Source organism: Phalacrocorax carbo, chromosome 7 (genome assembly GCF_963921805.1).
Source record: "Phalacrocorax carbo chromosome 7, bPhaCar2.1, whole genome shotgun sequence".
NCBI classification, from domain to species: Eukaryota; Metazoa; Chordata; class Aves; order Suliformes; family Phalacrocoracidae; genus Phalacrocorax; species Phalacrocorax carbo.
In genome coordinates, this window is record NC_087519.1 from 28296611 (window position 1) to 28317334 (window position 20724).

Here is a 20724-nt window from a genome sequence, read left to right on the forward strand (position 1 = left end):
AACAGAAGATGTGGTTCTGCTTAGTTCTGGTTCTCAGGTTCCTTTTAACTACTGAACACATCATCGCTGAATTAAGGTACAGGATTTGCTGTTTGACTGAGGTAGTGGATGTCAAAAACTGAAGAGATCCTTCCCTTTCAGGCAGAAAGCGCAGAGTATGCAAACCATACAACAGATTTAAACAACTAAAGAGACTTCATGGTATTTTATTTGTTAATGAATATCCAGAAATGGAGGGGAAGAAAAAAATTCTCCAGTTATTTCCGCATGACTAGCTGTGAAGACACTTCTTCAGAATATTCAGCAGATGAAAAATAAGTTTACCGTGATTGCTATGACTTCTGCATGCAGGTACACACATACATGTTATTTTGTAGGTGATGAGTTTTTGCACTGGTGTTAGGCCTGAGCAGGAAATTCCCAGCAGAATAATGTTAAAGACAGGCAAAAGACTTTCCTTCGAGTAAATCACATACTAGTAAGAGATTACATGTGATTATAAATTGCAAATTTTAAATCCAGACAGAATGTAAAGGAATCATGATTGCTTTTAATTGTTCACATTAAGATAAGAAAAATCTTTTGCCAAATCTACCATGTCAGCTGGAAGATCATATAGTGTATTATTCTATTTTTACAGCCAAAAAACACGAAAAACTTATCTACAAAGTATCGTATCAAATCCTGGGTTACCATCCTTCAGACTGCTGGATAGAGTCACCCTCCCCAAAGCACCTATATAAGCCAGGCAACTTCTGAAATCCAGGGAACATATACCTCATCTAGACTTCTGAATCAAAACTTTCAGTAGAAATGCACACTTGGGAGGACTGTATTTTGTGTGCATATGTGTGTGTGCACACATGACTGACAAGAATAATGATGGACAGTAGAACGTGTTTGTAGCCTCCTAACCCATGCTGGGAATAATTAAGGAACCACGTGTTTACTAATGATCTACCCAAGGTGTTCTCAGGGATACATTAGCACAGACTCAATACCCAAAGATTCGCAGCCACCAGTCAAATCATCGATAACATTAATTTCTCAATAGAAATAAAGGGACATCAAGCTTTTACTGCATATTTTCACTAAATGTAATTAGCAGTATTAAAAGCCATCAGTGTGTATGTTCATATAAAAATGGGGGCTGTTTACATGAGTCCTGGCATTAAATTCAGTGCAACTCTTCAGACTAGAGACCTGATAGTGTTTTGTTTTAAAATGCCATTATTGGAAATGCCTTTCAGAGTAACAGTCTATTGACATGAAAACAACATACTGCTATATATAGACTGTTTTCCATGCCTTATAAAATTTATTTTCTTAAAATAACAAGCAGTTTGATTCCTGCCAGTATAGTTAGCAAGTGCACCAAACTGTACTTGTTATCGTGAAGATGGTAACATCACAGAAATGAACATAGGCAAAAGCTACCAGTGCAGAATTAGGAGTACAGCAACTCACTTCAAGAGAAGAGAGACGGATAGTAACTGGGCTGAGGGGAAGCAAGCAGGTAAGTGACTGTGACAATACCATTTCCCCCACCTTCAAGTTCTTCTAAGATAATGCACTTGAAGATTAAGTAATTAAAGATGGTCCCCCAAGAAATCAAATATCTTAAACCTTTTCTTTATGATATTAAAAAGGAGCCTGATTATATTTTAATTTGTACATACTTCTAACAAAATGCCCAAACTCCTCCTGCTATGCCCTGGAAAGCCACAATGGTAGAAACAAGCAGCAAAGTAACACACATGAGTGAAGCGCTAGGCAGCAAAGGGACTTTGAGCCAGGTTATAAGAAAAAAAAGACACAGAACTCCTAGCATTATGTGTGAAGAATGAAACAGGGTGTCCTGTTTCTTTTAACTTGTCAAAATTAAAACAAAGCTGGACACAGTTAATACGTGTTTCTTATGTAGTCCATGTATTCATGGCTTTAACTACTGAAAAAATTGTGTAACCTACTGTAGACAGCTGAAAGAACTCCAGCAAAACCTTAAGAAGTCCTATGTAATTTACCACTTCCATTTGTTTTTCCAGTCCTCTTGGAAGGTAAGACTAGAATTGTTCCTTCAGACCAGTTTCAAGTAAAGGAAACCATTTCATCAAAAAATGAAAATAAACTACATTAGTTCATTACAGATGCTTTTGTTCGCACTAGAGTAAGTCTACAGAATTTTATCCTTTCTTTATCAGCAAAGCTTATCCCAGTACCTTTAATGTTGTTCTTAGAATTATTTTAAAAGCATTCCTTGGCATTGAAGTCCTCAAGTCTGCTTTTTAAAAATATGTTCCTTCTAACTGAAAAATCAGTAGGAATAATCATATATTGATACTGTATCCCTGTGAGTGACAGTCTTTTTTTATGAACACATCTGACTGTAAATTGATAGTTTAATTTGATTTTTATAATTCACTGTGATGATTTGAAGAATGCCTTAACACACCAAGTGAAGCCTGGGATCTAATCTACACTGTAGAATCCCTTCAATTTCATAGCACCAGTATTAAGCAGAATAGCTGAAGCATGGTTTGTGAAAGCAGGCAATAAAAAAAAACATTCCTCAGCATGGTATTTAATCTGAACACTTTTTGTAATAGAATACGTTTTTAATGGAGTGCCATCAGAATTTTAATTTACAGATCACTAACTTAGGAATGGCATGAGGATTTACATATTTTGAAGGCTGTACTATGCCAAGTTTTATAGGTTACACTCCTAAATATGTAAATGCAGAATTCATGTGGAGAAGCTAAAAGCTGAAGATCTGTCTCCTAAAGCCATAAACTCTAAATTCCAAACAACAAAAAGAAAGCTACCTAAATGTTTCCCATGCAGCTCTTTCAATACATCTTCTGATCATATTTAACAACAGCCCTAGGGATCAGAACCAAATCAAACTCTCATGTTTTGCGGAAAACAACCTCCCACCCCCACATTCAAGAGCTTGGGGTATTATTTTTGTTTTGGGGAATTTTTTGGTGGCAGTGTTTGGGTTTCCCCCGACCCGTCCCCCTTATCTGAGAGCAGAAATGAGGAATAATCTGCCCTGTAAAATTCTACGCAGAGATGTCAAGTTTTCAAAATATTTTCAACTTCTATTAAAAAAAAAAAGTAGTGTATCATGGGTACATCATCTAAGTAGAAGCAAAGATATTCTTTATAGAGCTATTTTGCAAATTAAAAAGTGTATATTGAGGTGTACAAGCTGTAAGAAAATAAAGCATAATTCTATGTGAAATATAGTCACAATCACAATGTTCAAGTACGCAAGGTGACAGAAGGAAATGTAATGCAAGTTCTGTTCTTTATGGCCTAAATTACATGATTTACTCCTCCTAATTTATGCAGAATGTTAAAAGAATGTAGAAGAACTGGAGGGATTTTTATAATCTTGACCACTCAGCATGGTGGCAATCCCCATTTCCTCCACATGGTTTAAATGAGTAGTTAGTACAAACCTGGAGGAGGGTATAGAATGTGTTTAGTGCAGAATGATTTCTTTTGTAAAGCATCAAGCAAACTAGTCCCGAATCTGTTTGGCTCCTTCCAGAATAGCAGGTATAAATGATATATCCTAGACATTTGCTTGCCAGCTCCTGCAAAGAACACATCTACCATAATGTCTGTGCACAGATACTGTTAGAATATCATCATTGCAAGAATGCTAGAGCCCAATGTCTATTCAAAGTAGAGGTGTTTAAAAGTAATGCATTAATAAAACAAGAAGAGAGCTTAAGAGTCAAGAGAAACATGGAGAGCTCTGCTTCATAAAATACTTAAGGCAGGTCCAAGTTAGAAGCATGATTTTAAAAAAGAGAAATCCTTTGTTTAGGAAAGCACTGAACACACTCCCACACCTAAAACTGAAATTCTATGTTTTTATTGCATACCTCCTTTGCAGTTTATCTGCATGCCTACAGCTCCCAACCTCATGACAGTCTTTAATATATCCTCCTATTAAATTATGTACCTTTGACATCTTCTGCAAGAAAAGAATGGTTGTCAGAAGCTAATGTTATTGCTCTGTAAGACTGCAACAAGAGAAGAAAGCTCAGCAAAGCCAGTGGAAAGGCACCAGAAGTTAGTGTACACAGATGGTGGACAGAAAACTATTGAACCAAAGATAGGATTATTTGCATGTGATATGCATGATGTGATCAAAATTTACTTCTCTACCTAAATGCTCTCCTCCTCTTAAGGACTGAAAACAAGTAACTACCCTGCCTCTGAAGAAATCAGAATGGAAGGCACTCCCATGACAAGAATGGAATCCTCTGCATGAAGATGTGTGTTCTGAAGTAAAAGTGGTCACAAAGATTAAGCTTTTGAGAAAGATAAATGTATTCCTGATCCAGAAACAGGTGTTTCTAACGTTAGCAGTAGAAAAAATGTCCTTATGTTCACCTCCACTGTTTAGAGCTGCAGTGGACAGTAAACAGAGTAACACCACTGTGAACTGCAGCCTATCTGAATATTATAAGGCACCTATAGCAGCAGCCAAACAAAACCTTGTTTGGAAGATTTAAGACAGGGATGTAATACAAAAATTTAGACAAGCTGATACTTCTGTATTGTGACCACCTAGTTAAAAAAAGTTTTTTCCCCCTCCTGAAATACCCCAATCAGTACTTTTGGTACACATACCTCGAAGAATTCTCTCCTCATGGCAACGTAGAAAGTCCCAGATTCTAACAGTGCCGTCGTCAGAGCATGTAGCAAATTTATTATCCGTGGGTGAGAAACTGTTACATGAAGACACACAGCAGGGGAAAGAAGTCAGCATTTAACAGATTATCTATGCTTCTCAGACAGGGCAAAATTATACTGTAATGTGTTATACACTGAAGGATGCATTTGAACATAGGGCCTTTTAAGTGAATACAGTGCCTGCCAAATGACACTTCATCCCAAGACATGAATTTAGCATAGGATTATTATTGCATTGCAGTCCCCTGTCAAAAGAGGAAAAAATCCAGAATTTATTCTTAGCACCTTCCTACCTATAAGTGCACATGGTAGCGCACTCTCTGCAGGATGAGAAGCAACATCAATATGATTTGGTAACTGTCACCCTAGATTTTCATGTTTGGTAATACCATAAGAAAGTGACATTGTGTAGAAGCACAGGAGAACGGTTCTTAGGAAAAAACTCCTCTTCAGCCATAGGTGCTTTGCAGCAGAGAAGCAAAAATAAAGGAAAGCTGGTCACAGGAAAACGCTAGTTGGATTAACTGTTGAAAAAAAAATGTATATAAAACAAGCGTACCACATACTGTAAATGCAATTTGGAAAAAATCCCTCTTATTACACCCCATCAACACCATGAAAAGAATCCTACAGACACAGAAGAAGCTTCCAGATTGAGCAGTCAATATCTCTTGATGAAAGTCACTGGAAAAGCAAGGAGTTATTTAGCCATGTGATTAGGGCCAGAACATCTCCAGCAACTGACACTCACTTCCCTTCTGGTGCAGTGAAAGATCATGAGGGAGCCCTCGTGAAATCCTAGATCTTTATGATCAGGAAAGGGCTTAAAATAGTGCAGAAATTCAGTGTGTGGCCATGACAGTCAGACAGTAATTGAATCCAATGTAAGCACTTCTTATAACCAAACTCTAGCACAAAATGCTGCACCCTATCAAAGAAAAATGGTGACTTTAGTGGAAAGTGGTTTTGTGGCAGTGAACCTTTATCGCCAAGGGCCAGCACCTGAACCCGAAGAAACACTGCTTTAGCTTCATTTTGGATCTGCAGCTTCTCTTCAGGCTTACTTTAAAAACATTTATGTATCTTACTAAAGATTACGTGCAGGTTTGCTTTAGAAACATCCTTCATTTACATCTTACTGATAGTATCACTTTAAATTCCATTTTTTATATAGACATTTGCACAACTGAGGCATCAACACTGAACCAAGAGAATATCCTACAGTCTTCTTTTCAATGGCTTGCTTACAGTTTCAAGCTTGAAGAACCCATTCAGTATTAACATTAGACTTCTGTATGTGGCAGTCTGCGTGGGTATTTAGTATTACTGGAAGTCTTGGCTTCACCAAGCCAAGCAGTTCTTCACTTTATTTAGTGTTTTATTATTTTGTGAGAACTATGCAGGTATTTTATTTCTGAAGGCTTTATATTTTATTCAGTTAGATTATTGAAGACTGAATTCTTTATTTGGAATGAAATTGTTGTCTTACACAGTGAGTATAAAAAGGAATAACTGATACACATTGTCACCATATAAAAATGAAAAGAATACCAGTGCAAAATGCGGCAGACAAATACATCTCTAACATATTGCAGAGGCGGATACTGGGACATTACTAATTCAGAAAGGTGCCAGCAAAACGGTGAGAATGTGGAAACAAAAGAAAATATTGTGTTTATGTGGTGCAGGAAGTTTCCCAGAATCTGACAGAACCCATGCATTTCTGCACCCAGAATACACTTAGAGAACAGTCTAATCATGGCAATAGGTACTACAGAAAATGGTATATTGTGTATAAACCTGGCCTCTCTAATCGCCTCCTTATGTGCCTGGAACATCTTGACGTTGTTCATGTTGGACTGCCAGTATTTCACATATCCCCCGTGGTCTGCTGTCAGCATCCACATATCATTGTGTGACCAAGTCATAGCCCTCACAGGGCTGTCGTGAGCCTGTAAATTCAGAAACAAAACTTCTAGCAAACATGTTCAAATACTGTCGGACCCACACAAACACAAAAGTTATTTAAGTTCCTACTTAACAGCTGCAACAGAAACATGAAAACAATGATGATCTAGTTAGACTCAGGATGTTATTGCGAAAAAAAATTCCCTTACTTTGTACGCAATGGTCTTCTAAACAATAAACAAAGAGTATTTGCATTGTTTCCAAAATATTTATTATTACAAATACTCATAGTAGGCTCTTGAGAACAGTTAGTATAGCATATGGAGATGGGATGAGAAGCATTAAATAAACTGGCTGTAGCCATGGTCTGACACAGGGTTGGAGCACAATAAAAAAAGAGCTGTCCTCTAAGGCCCCTTTTACTGCATTTAGACCACAGACCCATAATGAGCAGGGTGAAGATGTGTTCCTAAAACATGCTTTGAAGCCTCAAGGAAATACACAGAAATCTTGACGGATGAATTTACCTGCAATATCGTTTCAAAATTGAAAGTTAGTCCATTCCATAAAGTGAACTCTCCACTAGATGCACCAGTGACCAATCGTCTCCCCTCGGGAGTCCACTGAAAAAGAGAAGTTTAACTAAACTGTGCAAATATAACATTGAAATATTTCTTCACAATCCTCCAAATAATTCATAAGCTTCTTCCAGGGAACATGCAGAACTGGAATTTACAAAATCACTTTCCACAAGATATAAGATAGACAAAAATGCAGAACCATGCTAGAGGGCTTTTGACTTTTGTAACAGCAGGACAAGCCCACTGTAACAGCAATGAAAAAACCTAGTCATAGAGAAGAAACAGCTTATTGGCACCAATACATTCATTTCTATCACAATATCCATACTAAACAATACTGCTGACATCATGGAAAAGTTCTTAAAAGATGGTACCAGAGTCAAACAGCACAGAGACCAAATTGCCTTTTTTTTCTGTGAGTCAAGATATATTAGCCCCTACAAATTAAAAAAAAAAAATCAACTGTGGAAAGTGCACCTCAAACTCTGAGAGTAAGAATTAATTTGTACTCAGACCTTACCATTTCATTTTCTAAAACCCTCCACAGAAAAAACTAGACTCAGAAGTAGTCCATATATTCCACATGCTAATTTTATTTGGAAATGCTGTTATCTTGTTTGTTTCTTCAGTTAAGGATATCACTAATTTAAATTAAGAAAATACAACTAAATAAATTCAACGCTATACTCACCCTGACAACAAACACTGGGCATTTTACTTTATTAGTAGATGTCCGAACAAATTTTGTTGTCACAGCATTCATAGGGTTGTTCAGCATTCCTATAGGAGGGACCAACTATGAGAGAAGAAACAAAAGATTTAGTAATGAAATTTCTAACCACAAACTGCAAGAAAAGCATACATTCTGAATACCTAGTTTCTGGAAAAGCAAGTTTTTCATTTGCAGGGATATTATCACAAGTAAGTTGATAGACATGTTCAAAGTCTGCATGATTTACCATCTCAATCATCCAGAACCAGCATCCTCAAGAGGATCTTTTGTAAGCTCAGTGCATTATGAGAGTTTTTATGTCCAAAAATTAAAAGCCTATCCAATTTCAGGTTCTCTTCGTGGACATGGATTCCAACAGAACAAGATACTGTAGAGTGAAGATACCCTCCAGATCTTTAAAGCCTCTTGTGGACAAAAAGATAACCTCAGCTGACATAATCCAATTTTCTGGACAAATTTTATCCACAGAATTTCATCAGGGAATAGAAAAATTTTACTCACATCATTATAATATCCTGCATCAGGCTGGATTGCTCGCATATCTCGCTGGTCTCTCTGCCATACTCTATTCTGGAAGAAGGAAACAACTCCTAGTTCATATCACCGCTATACTTCATTGGTAAACAACAGAAAATCAGGAACACATTGACAGTCCGTTTGGTAAATTCCAAAGCACTCCAAAGATTTTAGCATGAACTCAGTTAAAAGACCTTGGTGTCAGGAAACTTGTAGAATTTGTACAACATAAGCAAAATATTTAAAAAAATGTTTAAAGTCTTAATTCCATCAGACTAAAGCAGCTCATTTAAAATTGCAGCTTAACAACATGAAAGGAGCAGTCCTATGTAATAGTAACAAAGACGACTGGTACTTCGCTGCCCAGGCTAATAGGTACTCTACAAGAAGCACATTCAATCATTTCAAAAGCTTTACTTTCAGGATAAGCATTTACACCATTAGTTGCTGTGTTGATGAACTCAAAGAAATCCCACACAGTGACACAAGCTAGAAAGGAAGCTTCTGTGGCTGAAGCCTAAAGATAGTAATGCATTCAAATGGATACAAGACCAAGGGATAAAAAAATGCTTTCAATTAAATTTTGTGAGCTGTCAAACACAACCTTTTCAAAACATTTTACATGAATTAAGAATGAAATTATTGCAGCGTTTGGGTCTGTATATGTATCAGAAACACAAGCTTAAATTCTAGGTAAAACATTTCCACCATATGCTTTACAGTTTGCTCGAATTTCTTAAGCCAAGAACAAATTACATAAACCATTTTTCTCTTTTTTTTTTTATAGAACCACATCAAATGAAATCACTAGTACTGAAGCATGGACTGAAATGGAATTCTGGTACATCTTAATTTTGTGAAAGCATCCAAAACATACAGATCTGGTTTTTGTTGCTGTTTTCGTTTTAGAAACCAGAAATTTGAGGGTGCTTATTTCTGCCACAGTAAAAAGGTCCTGAACTACTAAATTATTTTTTTAGAATTAGTCCAACTACTAACAGAATTTGGGGGGGGGGGCATTCCTAAGATATAAGTTTTAAATGTTTGGTGTGTAAACAGATCTTAGAAGATATTAAATTTACTATTAAGAAAACCTACCAATTGTTAAAACCTACAAGCTACAATCATGCACTGGCCACAGCAGATCGAACTAATTTCGTCATGTTTTTGCAATGTCACCGTTGGGATTCCAACAATTCCTGTATTTACCGATTTGATTCTATTTATTCTAAGCTAATACCTAGTACTTGTACAGTAAATACTGATAATAAAAATATTTAGTAAGAAATTAATACCACCCCATCAGGAAACTAAATAAGCATTTTTACAGAAACATATCTTCAACAAAACTTCAGTAAGTTGTTCTGTATCTATTAACTGTACAGAAAGGGATTTTTCAGAGACTACAGTGCAAGTTACAGTGCTGTTTAATAAAAGGATGAGAAAATGCTTTTAGGATGAGGGGAAGGGGTCATTGTTTATTTTCCATTTTGGAAAATTTCTATGTCAAAACAAAAATAAGACAATTATGCTATTTATAATGAGTTTTTATGTTCACTTAAAAGTCAGAACATCACACAAGACACACAATTGCACTCCAAGTTGGAATTTGAAGACATAACAAAAATTGGTGTTTACACAAACTACACAATCACCTGCATATACGTGCATTTTATTACCAAGGACTAAACCCCTTTGTATTCATACTATACCAAGTTTACAAGCATTTTTCACTTAGTTTGACAACACAGCAGTAGATTTCCCAGTATTCCAGACTGCTCTATGGACACTCAAAAGCACAAATTTCAGGAAGGAAAAAAGTTTTTCAACCAAAACCAGGAAATTGACTAACCTCCAAATATTTAATTACAGAGGGATTGTAGTCTATGGTCTTTCGGTTCACAGCTTTTCTCATACGCTTTCCATCAAAGGTAAGCTGTTGCATTGCTTGCTGCTGTGCAAAATCAGGTCTTTTGTAGAACAACTGCCGAGGTGCCTGGTGCTGGAACCTCGGCATATGGAAAAATCGTGGTGGGGATCCAATTTCTGTGGCCATGGCTATCTTGTTTCTGAAAGACTGCAAAAAGTGAAACACTACATTACTACATAACAATAACAAAAATCCCACATTAGTACCTCCGCCAACTGAAGTTTACATGGATGATTAACAACTTCATAAAGCACTTTTTATTGGGAAGAAATATTTACAGGTTCCTCTGGACAATTATTCCTTTTGCCACGTAACACTGACATTAAAGTGGTTAAATACTTGGTTCTCTACCAAGAGAAATTTTCTATCAAAGCAGAGCACTATAAAGTTTGCATTACCATCCTTACACTAGAACTGTGCAGTAGAAGAGCGTCCTCAGTAAAAATAGTGTAAGTAAGTAATAGTGTAAGACCCTTCAACAGAGGATGATATTTCCGATTCAATATACAACAGGAAACACCACATGAGCTACAAATTAATTTAGCTGTTAACAAGGCAAAAAGTTTTAAAGGCTGCCTCAAAACCTTGTTCTAAGACCTGAAAATAAAGTTACGTTCCCTTTATGTAACTTATAGTAAATACACCACAGATCACATTCTACCTGTGAGTATACTTTCAATTCCATTATCACAAAATAAATGGATTACATATTTATCAAGGTTTGATAAATGTAACCGAACAATTTCTACCCAAGATGACCCACTATGAAGGTTAAGAAAATGTGAGGGGCAGGGAAAAAATGTCAAAATTCAGATTTTTTTCTGACAGAGGGAGGTAAGTCTAAAACCTAATTTTCAGTCTGTAAAATTCTTAAATGATGAGATCATAGTGAACTCTTCACAGCTGAAAAGTTCCCCTTTACATATCAGTTTGTTGGCAGGGGGCACAGATTAAACTTCTTCCCAGGCTTTGCAAACCTAGAAGTCACACACTCCTTTCCACCACTAACTGAAAGCATGTCAGGCCAGCTATAAAACAAACTATGACACCTGCCTGTTAGCTACACAAACAACTCTAATGTACAATGGAGAAACCCAAACTAAAGCCATTACAACTATTCTCCAAGACAAACAAGTCCAAACTAAAATAGCATGTTTCCTTAAATGAGGTAAGGAAATTGAAGACCTTCGGCAGGAGTAGCATCTTTTATTAGACCAGCTCGCATAACTGGAATAGACCAGCTTTCAAATAAACAGATTTTCATCATGTGGCTGAAAAGCTCATTTGCCTGAAGGCTGACCAATAAATACCATCTCTGCCTTCAAATACTGCTGCATCCATAACACCACTGTAACAATTACTGCACCATTAAGCTCATCTGACAAGAAAAAGGTTATCAAAACTTTCTCATGCAGGAAGTATGTCAGGTACCCCTAACTCAGATCCTCTTACAACTTGTCAGAAGGTAGCTAACTGTTGTACAGAAAGTTTCTGGTGTTAAATCTAAGAGGTAAAATTAAAAGGATAGTAGTGTTTTTATATCAAAAAAGAGAAAGCAACTTCTTCAAACGAGCAAAGCAAGCTGGCATTAAACATGCAAGTCCATTAATAGTCTTTTTAGTGTCGTTTCAAAGCATACACACTACTCAAGAAAAAAAAAGCTAGAGAAAATTTCCAGTCCTAATCTCTCCCAAGCCTAGAGATATACACTCCTATACCAACCAGTGCTTTAAACCAGAGGGAAAAATATTTTTTTTCAAAGCCACACATCTGTACTCTCATTGGCAATGCAAGAAACGAATTTCAAGAACCAAGGCCAAGAATGCAGACAAAGATATATGCTGGGGCTTCCAAAGACATTTCATCAGATAAATTTGCAAGAAAATTTACAAGAAATGCCTTTTTAAAGAAACACTCCAACGCAACAAGTGAATTCATCATTTATTCCCATCTTTTAGAAGATTAAATCTCCTGAAGAAAGTTTTTCCATTACGTAGGTAAATAAAGCATTAGCTAAGATATGGATCAATTTAGACTGGATATACCCAAAACTATCACAAGCATGTCTATCTTACATTAGCATAAAAAACATTCACTTAACATGGAATCAACATCAGCAAAAACTCCTATTTGGAAGATGACCAAAGGCATAAACATGTTGATTACACCTCTTTACATGTACAGACCCAAGTTCATTATTATGACAAGACAATATCAACATGACAACACATCACAACATGACAAGCGAAGAGACACAGGGTTAGGAAAATGAAGGGTTTATGTTCTGTTTATGTTCTAAGCTGTTTCTCCAACTTTTTATGTCACTACCTTATCACAAAAAGCCTCCTACTTGCAGTTACAAACTTTGCAAAAAGATTCTTTGGCTACCCAGCTGCTCATGATCATTTTCTTCTAATAATGCCTCAAATATCATGCTTTTATCCAAGTAATATCCTTATGCCAAAGTCATGTTTGCATAACATATCTATATGAAAATACATATATATGTAAAAAGAGCATGTGCACATGCATATAGGTGTGTGTGTATATACACACACTGAGTGAAGCTTACAAAGAAGCTTTAGAAATGAAGAGGAGGGTTGGTACAGATTCAGTTATCAGACAAAACTGAAGCATTTATTTCCAAAGACTGCTACTCCAGACAAATATACCCATTTAATGTTGATCAGTATCCCAATTCATCTTTTGTTGAGACAAACAATCCCTCAACAGGCATTAGAACCTTTAGACTTTTTGTATCAGCTGAAAAAAAGCTTCTGAAATCAGTGTGTCTATAGCTAAAGCTCCTGCTGTATTGGAAGAGTGAGTAGAAACGTGTGAACAAATATCAGAGGACAATGCGTAATCCAGAGTAGTAACACCCAAATGCGTATTTTAAGTGAAGTACCAAACTTGATTTAAGAATCCATTAACAAGGGTTTAAATGGAAGAATCCGGTTTTTCCTTAATGCACAGAATTAGAAGCAACAGCAGTTTTTTTTCCAACATCAAGAATAGGTCAGTTCTTATTTTGTTGTTTCTGAACAGTAATGTTACAATTAATTGCTATTTTCTAGTTCATTATAATTCTATCACAAATTGAACTGTGAATTGAATTTTTGTATGCCATTCTTTCATGCATCCTTATTGTTTGTGACAGAAACATAACATTTTAGAGAGCTGCCAGTTTCTACCTTTCTGTCCCCACAAATACCCCTTCAAAGCTGCCTAGCTTTCACACATTTCAGGGATAAATTTATTTGGGGATATACAGAGAACGTGTAATGAATTCACTAAGCAAAGGCAAGGCCATCCAGAAACACTGGAAGGTAAGTAACTGGGCCTACCTTTCAGCTAAGGTGACAAAAGAAAGCCTGGAAAATGCAATTTTATTGGTGGATAAATGGATTAACATCTGACATGAAACTGAAGGCAGGAATAGGACCAGATGTATCAAAAAACCAAAGACAAGGTAGAAGAAACACAGTAAGAGTAGGATTAACAATAGAAGCAAAAACACTAATGGAGGAGCAAAGCCAGTCAAGAAAGAGTGAATGAGAAACCTGACAAATAGACACAGGTTAAAAGATGATGAAATATAAATTTAAAAGAATTTAGCTGAGAGAGAATTAGGCAGAAGATCTGCACAACAGATCAAGGAACTTGTGATAGAACCTGAGATGTCCATCACTATTCCTTTACTGTCAAACACACTTGCAACAGAGCAAGCCTTTTATTAGTTCCCAATAGTGCCATAAGGACAGCAGGTTTACTAATGCTAACAAGTCATCAGAGGGACATGGCTATAAAACATAGTTAAAAGTGAAAGAAACTGAGGACAGCCTTATACTCAGGGCAGCATGGTGCCACAAAACAGATGGATTTGTGGAGTTTGTCTGCTTTTTAAGATAAAGCGAAACCTCCCATACAGTATTAGCCTATTACAGAAAATGGTTACCTCTTATTTCATGTACTCAAATAGGGCTACAAAGATAACATTAGCATTTCACTAACGTTATTTTTTCATCTTATTTGGGTATGGCTGGTTCTTTAATACCACAATGAATCTTGCAATAGGTTCTGAAAATTGACAGATTTGGACTTTGCTGCCTGAAATTATATAACCAAAGCAATCCACACAGCTTCACTAGATCAAAATAAACTACTTAGGCTATTCAAACCAAAATAAAAGCACCAAACAACCCTTCTACACTGGTTTATTCAGATCAAGTTTGAAGAACAAGAGAGAGACATGGCTTATATTAAGTCTGTTACTTCTTACAGATAGTTCAATACTAAAAGAAAAAAAATCTGATTTATGTATAATATGGACAAATTTTATATGGTTTACCAAAATAGTAAAGAGCATCTTTAACAAAGTACAACAACCAGTAACTAAAACATGTTTGCTTATTTAATAGTTAGTTGCCAATGAAGTGAAAGCAACCTGGGTGCAGTACAGTGGGTAATAACCTGAATACGTCAAAAGAAAAGTATGTTTCCAAATGGCAGAACAGAAGGCTATTCTTCTGGGGAGTGCAAGCGGGCAGTTACTTCGCACTCTTGTGCTACCCACTTCAACAGAACATGCTGCAGTTTAAAAGACATTCTTTGAAATGGCTAAACCAGCACAGGAACACAGGTGCTAGAAGTCTCCTGAGTGTATCTGTATACCACTACTTTAAATGCATATTAGACAGTTAAAGTACATGTAGGCTTTAAAGAAAGCACTTTTACAGTGTAACAGAAACAGTGAAAACAGTAATCATTTGCACTGCAATAGCACATAGTAGTCCAAAAAACAGTTCAGGACATTTAGTGAAGAAAAAAACCAAAACACTATTAGAACAGAACCGCCTCAGCCTTCTGAGGCACAAGTACAAAATAAGAACACCACAATGCAAAGTTAGCATAACAAGTTTATTGTTCAATACATCAGTAGCAAGCACCATATTTATTTGATTAGACAAGCACCTTTACATCTACAAGGCATCAATAGTGCTTAATTTTCTTTTAGGAACACTTCTCTAAATTCAGAAATCCTATTGTAAATAGTCACCTCTGGAAAAAATGCACCTCTGCATTTTTTAATTAGTATATCTGAATAAACAGTGTTCTGGGAAAAAAAACCAGACCAAATCCAATTTAGAAGTATTCCTTTCCCTCTTTTGCAGAGTATCGACACCAAGTTCCAAAAAAAATCTCATTTCTTTCATCCTTTGGAAGAATGTGCATCTCTACTTGGGAGATGAGAAGTGAATCCTTCCATGGCTTCCCCTTCCCAAAACATTCCCACTATTTTCAGGAAAGCTCCTTCTTTGATAGTCTCATCATCCAGTCTTTTTCCTTACCTGGGAATTGTACCTCTTCCCAGTGCAAAAGAATTATGTGGAAGGATATATTCCAGACATGAATATTCTATTTTTGCGACCTACAGCAATTTTTTTCATGTTTTAGGAAGGAAAAAAAAGAAAAACATGCAAGTACACCCATCATTTCTCTATTACGGAGGAATAGAGCCAGCCATCCTGCTTAAGGGCTGAAAAGAGTGAGAGACTTAAGACTCACAGGTATTTCCTGAAAGCATAAAATCACCAGATAGGGGGTTACATAGAAAAAGGATTCTTCATTTTTGCAAACCAGGTAATCTTAAGTAAGTGGTCTTCCTATTATTTTAAACTGACTAAATCTGGCATTCCCAAAATAATTTCTCTTTTAAACAGGAAATGAACCTGAGGAAGAGATTAGTTTTGAGTCAGTGTTACTGCACCTCTCCCACTTCATTCACCGAAGTAGATATGCTTATAATCTACAAATATTAGACACTCACATTACGAGAAACGCTGCAAAAACAGCACCTGCAGCAGCAAGCTTCCACATTTTTCTGAAGATACACTTGAAATCTGCTGAAACTAATTTGCATGTCTGCTAATGAATTAAACTTTCACAGCAAAGGTGACTTTGCTTCTGCTGTATGAAGAAAATATTAATCATGTTTCCTTCCTAGTACATTGGATAATTTTTCTGTATTTTTGGAGTAGAATTGTGAAAAAGAAATATTATGTTGATTTGCAGATCTAGTGAAGAATATATTAATTTGACCAATTCCTTGAATTGCTTTGTGTTTCAGTTTCCTATTGTTTTGTAAATCTGATTAAATGTGGTTGGTTTTTTTTTCCCAATACAAGATCACCTAAAGTCTGAAAATTGCACATTTGTGTGAGGCACTCAAGAATCTCAAACAATTAATGAGTACTTTTTTAACAGTCCTTTTTTAGATCATAGATTATGGACAGATAAAGCTGCTTCATCAAAAGTGCTACACCTAAATAAATTGAGTGCAGAAAGAATGCTATGGATCTTTATTGATTACATTTCTATAACTAGATTATATCTTTCCCACTGGTTATGAAAGAATGAATATATTAAGCAGGAATACAAAACTGGTTAAAAAAGTCTCATCTTCAAAGCCACTCTGTGACCTGTCTTGACTTTGAGTTGTATTAACAGAATGTCACTTTTGTAAAAAAAGCACATACCTCATCAATAAGGAAAGTCTGTATCAGTATCAATTGTTGCAAAGATGCAACAATAAAGTTCATATTTGCCTAACTTAGCCCAGTGGTCATGAAGCAGTATTTTTAACAAAAGCAGACAAAAAACAGTAGGAGAGATATCATATAAGGTTCTTGTCCTTTGAGTATTTAAAAATCTTACTCCCACTTTTGAATTACGTAAGGCACAGCAATGTATTTTTCTGCATTTTTACATGCAGTAATCAAATGTTCTGGAATACATGCAGTCATGACCATAGGAAGTTTAAAACTAAGAAAAATAAGACCATTCTTACAAGCTGAGAATGGACTCCTTAATTATCCACAGGTGCCAGAGGTCCGTAACACACCAAATCACAAAACTCAAGACAAAAATACCAACTTATATAATACAAGACTGCTATTAAGCAACATTACTGCTCTCTGCAGCAAGCAGATTTCCCCAAGGCTCTACTACTGTGCTCCCAATATACATTAGCATCTGTTTTCTATTGTATTCTGTTTGTGAACAAAACTTTCCTAGAAATAGACTTTGAATTCTGACCAAAGTGAGGGGAAAAGGATTTACCAGCTTTCCCCATTCCAATAGAAAATATTTTTAAAATCTCCTACATCTTCACTGAACACACAGAAACAGATACTTAAACTAATCATTGGCTAAATCAGAATAATCTACTCTGCCCAAAAGGTTCAACAACCTCTTCTTATTTGGAGACACTTCAAAGATTTGTTTCATGCACAGCCCTGAATCTACTCTACACTGGCATGATCAAGGACCTAAAAATGCAGAAATATTTTTCCCCCCTTTTACTTCAGTTCTGTAATTTCATTATGCCCAGTTTCGTCATGAAGTTTAACTATGGATTTTTAACACAACCCAAATATCAGACTCCATATCATGTGTGTGTAAAGGATAGAACATGTAACATTTCTAACACAATTATCAGGAAAACAATCATCTTTTACTGTACAGTGCGCTAGACCTGAGAAAAATGTAGTTGTTCTGATGCAGTTCAAAGGGTTTATTCTCTGCAGGAAGAGAAGCAGTGCTGACACAGTGCCTGCCGTATGAGGATAGGCTGGGAGAGCTGGGTTTGTTCAGCCTTGAGAAAAGGAGACTTAGAGGGGATCTCATCACCGTGTATCAGTACTTAAGGGGAAGCTACAAAGAAGATGGAGACTCCCTTTTTACAAGGAGTCCCATGGAGAGGACAAGGGCAAATGGACACAAGTTGCTCTTGGGGAGATTCCGACCGGACACCAGAGGGAAATTTTTCACAGTGAGAACAGTCAACCATTGGAATAATCTCCCCAGGGCAGTGGTTGACTCGGCCACATTGGACACCTTCAAGAGTCGTCTGGACAGGGTGCTGGGCCATCTTGTCTAGACTGTGCCCTTCCTAGAAAGGTTGAACTAGATGATCCCTGAGGTGCCTTCCAACCTGTGATTCTGTGATATTTAATTGACATAAGCCCTACACCTTTGAAGCTTCACATACAAACACACTATGCCCAAGACCCTCTGAAACAGTAGAGAATGCATACAGACAAAATTTGAAGTGAAGAAATCTGTAAGCCCAAGGGAGAACAGGCTATCAGGGAGAAAAATTTTAAATAGCCAGTCTGAAAGTCTCAGGTTACAGAGTCTGGAGGACGATTTTCAACAGTTGAGTCTATTTAGCTGCACACAAGTTACATGTACATTTAACACTTCCTCCAAATTTTGCATTTCTACTTCTGAACAAATTACCTAATAATCCAATCTCAAACATTCCTCATTTTATGTTCAAATTAAACCTGTGACTCATTCTAAAATAGACATATTTACAGAAGACAGGTGCTATGTACATCATAAAAATGTCAAAATACTTCAGTTCACAGGACTTAAGAGACAGGTCATGCTTTACCACTTTGGCCACAGTAAAGTAAACTGCTTTCATAAGTAAAACAGCCTAGAACAATTCCCTTTCTTCACCTCACAAAAGCATCTTGTACAGCAAGTTTCTTGAAGTGTATTTCAAAACAAGCTTGGACGTAACCAATTGCAGCAAAAGGATGTTTGGCAGACTGCACCTAAACCTTAGTTAGAAGATGAACAGGGTTTGGTCTACTGACATCATTTCAGTATTACTGATTTGATAGTTTTGCTTTAAGTTAATCAAAACAGTTTAATAATTTTTAATAACAGCACAATATTCTTCCTCCCTCTAGACTACCAATATATTGCTGTATCTTGACTCCTGCTTAGCTTTTGTCAAGACCTGCGTTTGTATCATAACACAGCCTGTCTTTTACTACTGTGAGTCACTATGGTAATAGCAATTCAACTTAACTGGATGAAATATATCCAGCTTGGTTTTCATGTTGAAGTGATTACTGATGCTGCCTTACCTTGGAGCTACCATTTTGTCAGGAAACAAAACTTTAGGACTAACTTTTAAATGACATAACATAGCATGAAAAAATATTTTAAAAAGGCCTCTCATCCTTGCTAGTCCTAAATATCAAGATATTCTTCAGCTGGGTATTACATCAGGACCTGCTGAACTAACATTAAACTTGGTTAAAAAAATAAAATCACAGATCAATCTGCTTGGGATGCTGCTCCTAGTTTCACCCAATACACAGTTCACCTTATTTATAAGGAGAACATACCATTAGTTCATATTCAATTTGGCATTCACAGTAACTCTGAGGTCCTCTTCTGTGAGACTGCTATTCAGCCAGTCATTTGCAGCTTGTACAAATCCATGAGGCTATGCCAGCACATGAAGAACTCTGCACGTCTCCTTGCCAATCTTCAGAAGGTTTCTGATGACCCATGCCTCAAGCATATTTAGGTCCCTCTTGACTCAAGTGCTACTGTTTAGATATCTAAACCCCAAATCACCAGACTGTCATCATCTTTCGTCCTCAGCTCACTTATGACTGAACTGGAACTTTACTGGACTCTAGAGACAAATTATTATTTGGGTACCATACAGAAGAAATGAAGCCATTTTGCTTTCATTTGTTTATACACAGCTCCTGGTAGGAAACAACTCCTTATAAGACTCAAACCCTCATTTATAAAAAACACACAAACAGTGGGGGCAGGGTGGGAGGGAAGTAGAGGATTAAAAAAAAACCCAAAGTGGCAAGAAATGCTACCAAAAAGTCTTCAGAGAACTTTATGATCAGTGGAAAGGAAAAGGAGTAGGAGGACTATAGCAGTTTGCAGGACAAAACTTCAGTAGGGAAACACAGCAACCACTATCTTTACTTCATAAACAATGTAGTGAGATTCTGATGATAAAGTCCACACAATCTAATAGTTTGATTCTTTTCACACTATGGAACAGAAGAACATTTTACCATAGTAAACAAAGCTGAGTACCTGTGTCCCTAAGAGTTGCAAATTCAATGCTGACAAGAAAATATAAAAATCTTTTTAGTAAGACTTGGGAACTAATAAGAGTAACTTGTTATAAAGATTCACCTTTCATAGTCTTTATCTATTGAATGCTTAATAAACATATGCAGAACTCTTGCAACTTTTATGTAAAAGCAAATGTTTACAGCAGTAAGAGACCCAAAGAATGCTCTTCCTGTCCCCACCTTAGTGTTACTTGGGCCAGTCTTCTGACAAAGCAATGCTGTTTGCCATACCAGTCTGTAGGCCAAATAAAGGTAGAAGAGCATCTTAAGTTTCTGTAACTAAGAAACTAAGTCCAGAAGGGGAAGCAGGAGGAAGGGAAATGGAGCTATCATGGGTGATCATGTGAGAAAATATGCCTTTCTATGGTA

General features: G+C 36.5%; 1 protein-coding gene across 8 annotated transcripts in view; it reads right to left on the reverse strand.

Moving 5' to 3' along the window:
• The window catches only part of WDR33 (WD repeat domain 33), a 72025-nt gene that overhangs the window by 43527 nt on the left and 7774 nt on the right, over nt 1-20724 (reverse strand). For 5 of the 8 annotated variants that reach the window (XM_064457250.1, XM_064457243.1, XM_064457248.1 and 2 more), the window contains exons 2-7: nt 10307-10531; nt 8440-8508; nt 7897-8001; nt 7152-7247; nt 6517-6668; nt 4654-4751 (exon numbers count right to left, since the gene is read on the reverse strand). In XM_064457250.1, coding sequence (XP_064313320.1) covers nt 4654-4751; nt 6517-6668; nt 7152-7247; nt 7897-8001; nt 8440-8508; nt 10307-10510 — 724 coding nt within the window. In that variant the 5' untranslated portion in view covers nt 10511-10531. The other 3 variants (XM_064457245.1, XM_064457244.1, XM_064457249.1) reach the window with 3 other exon arrangements.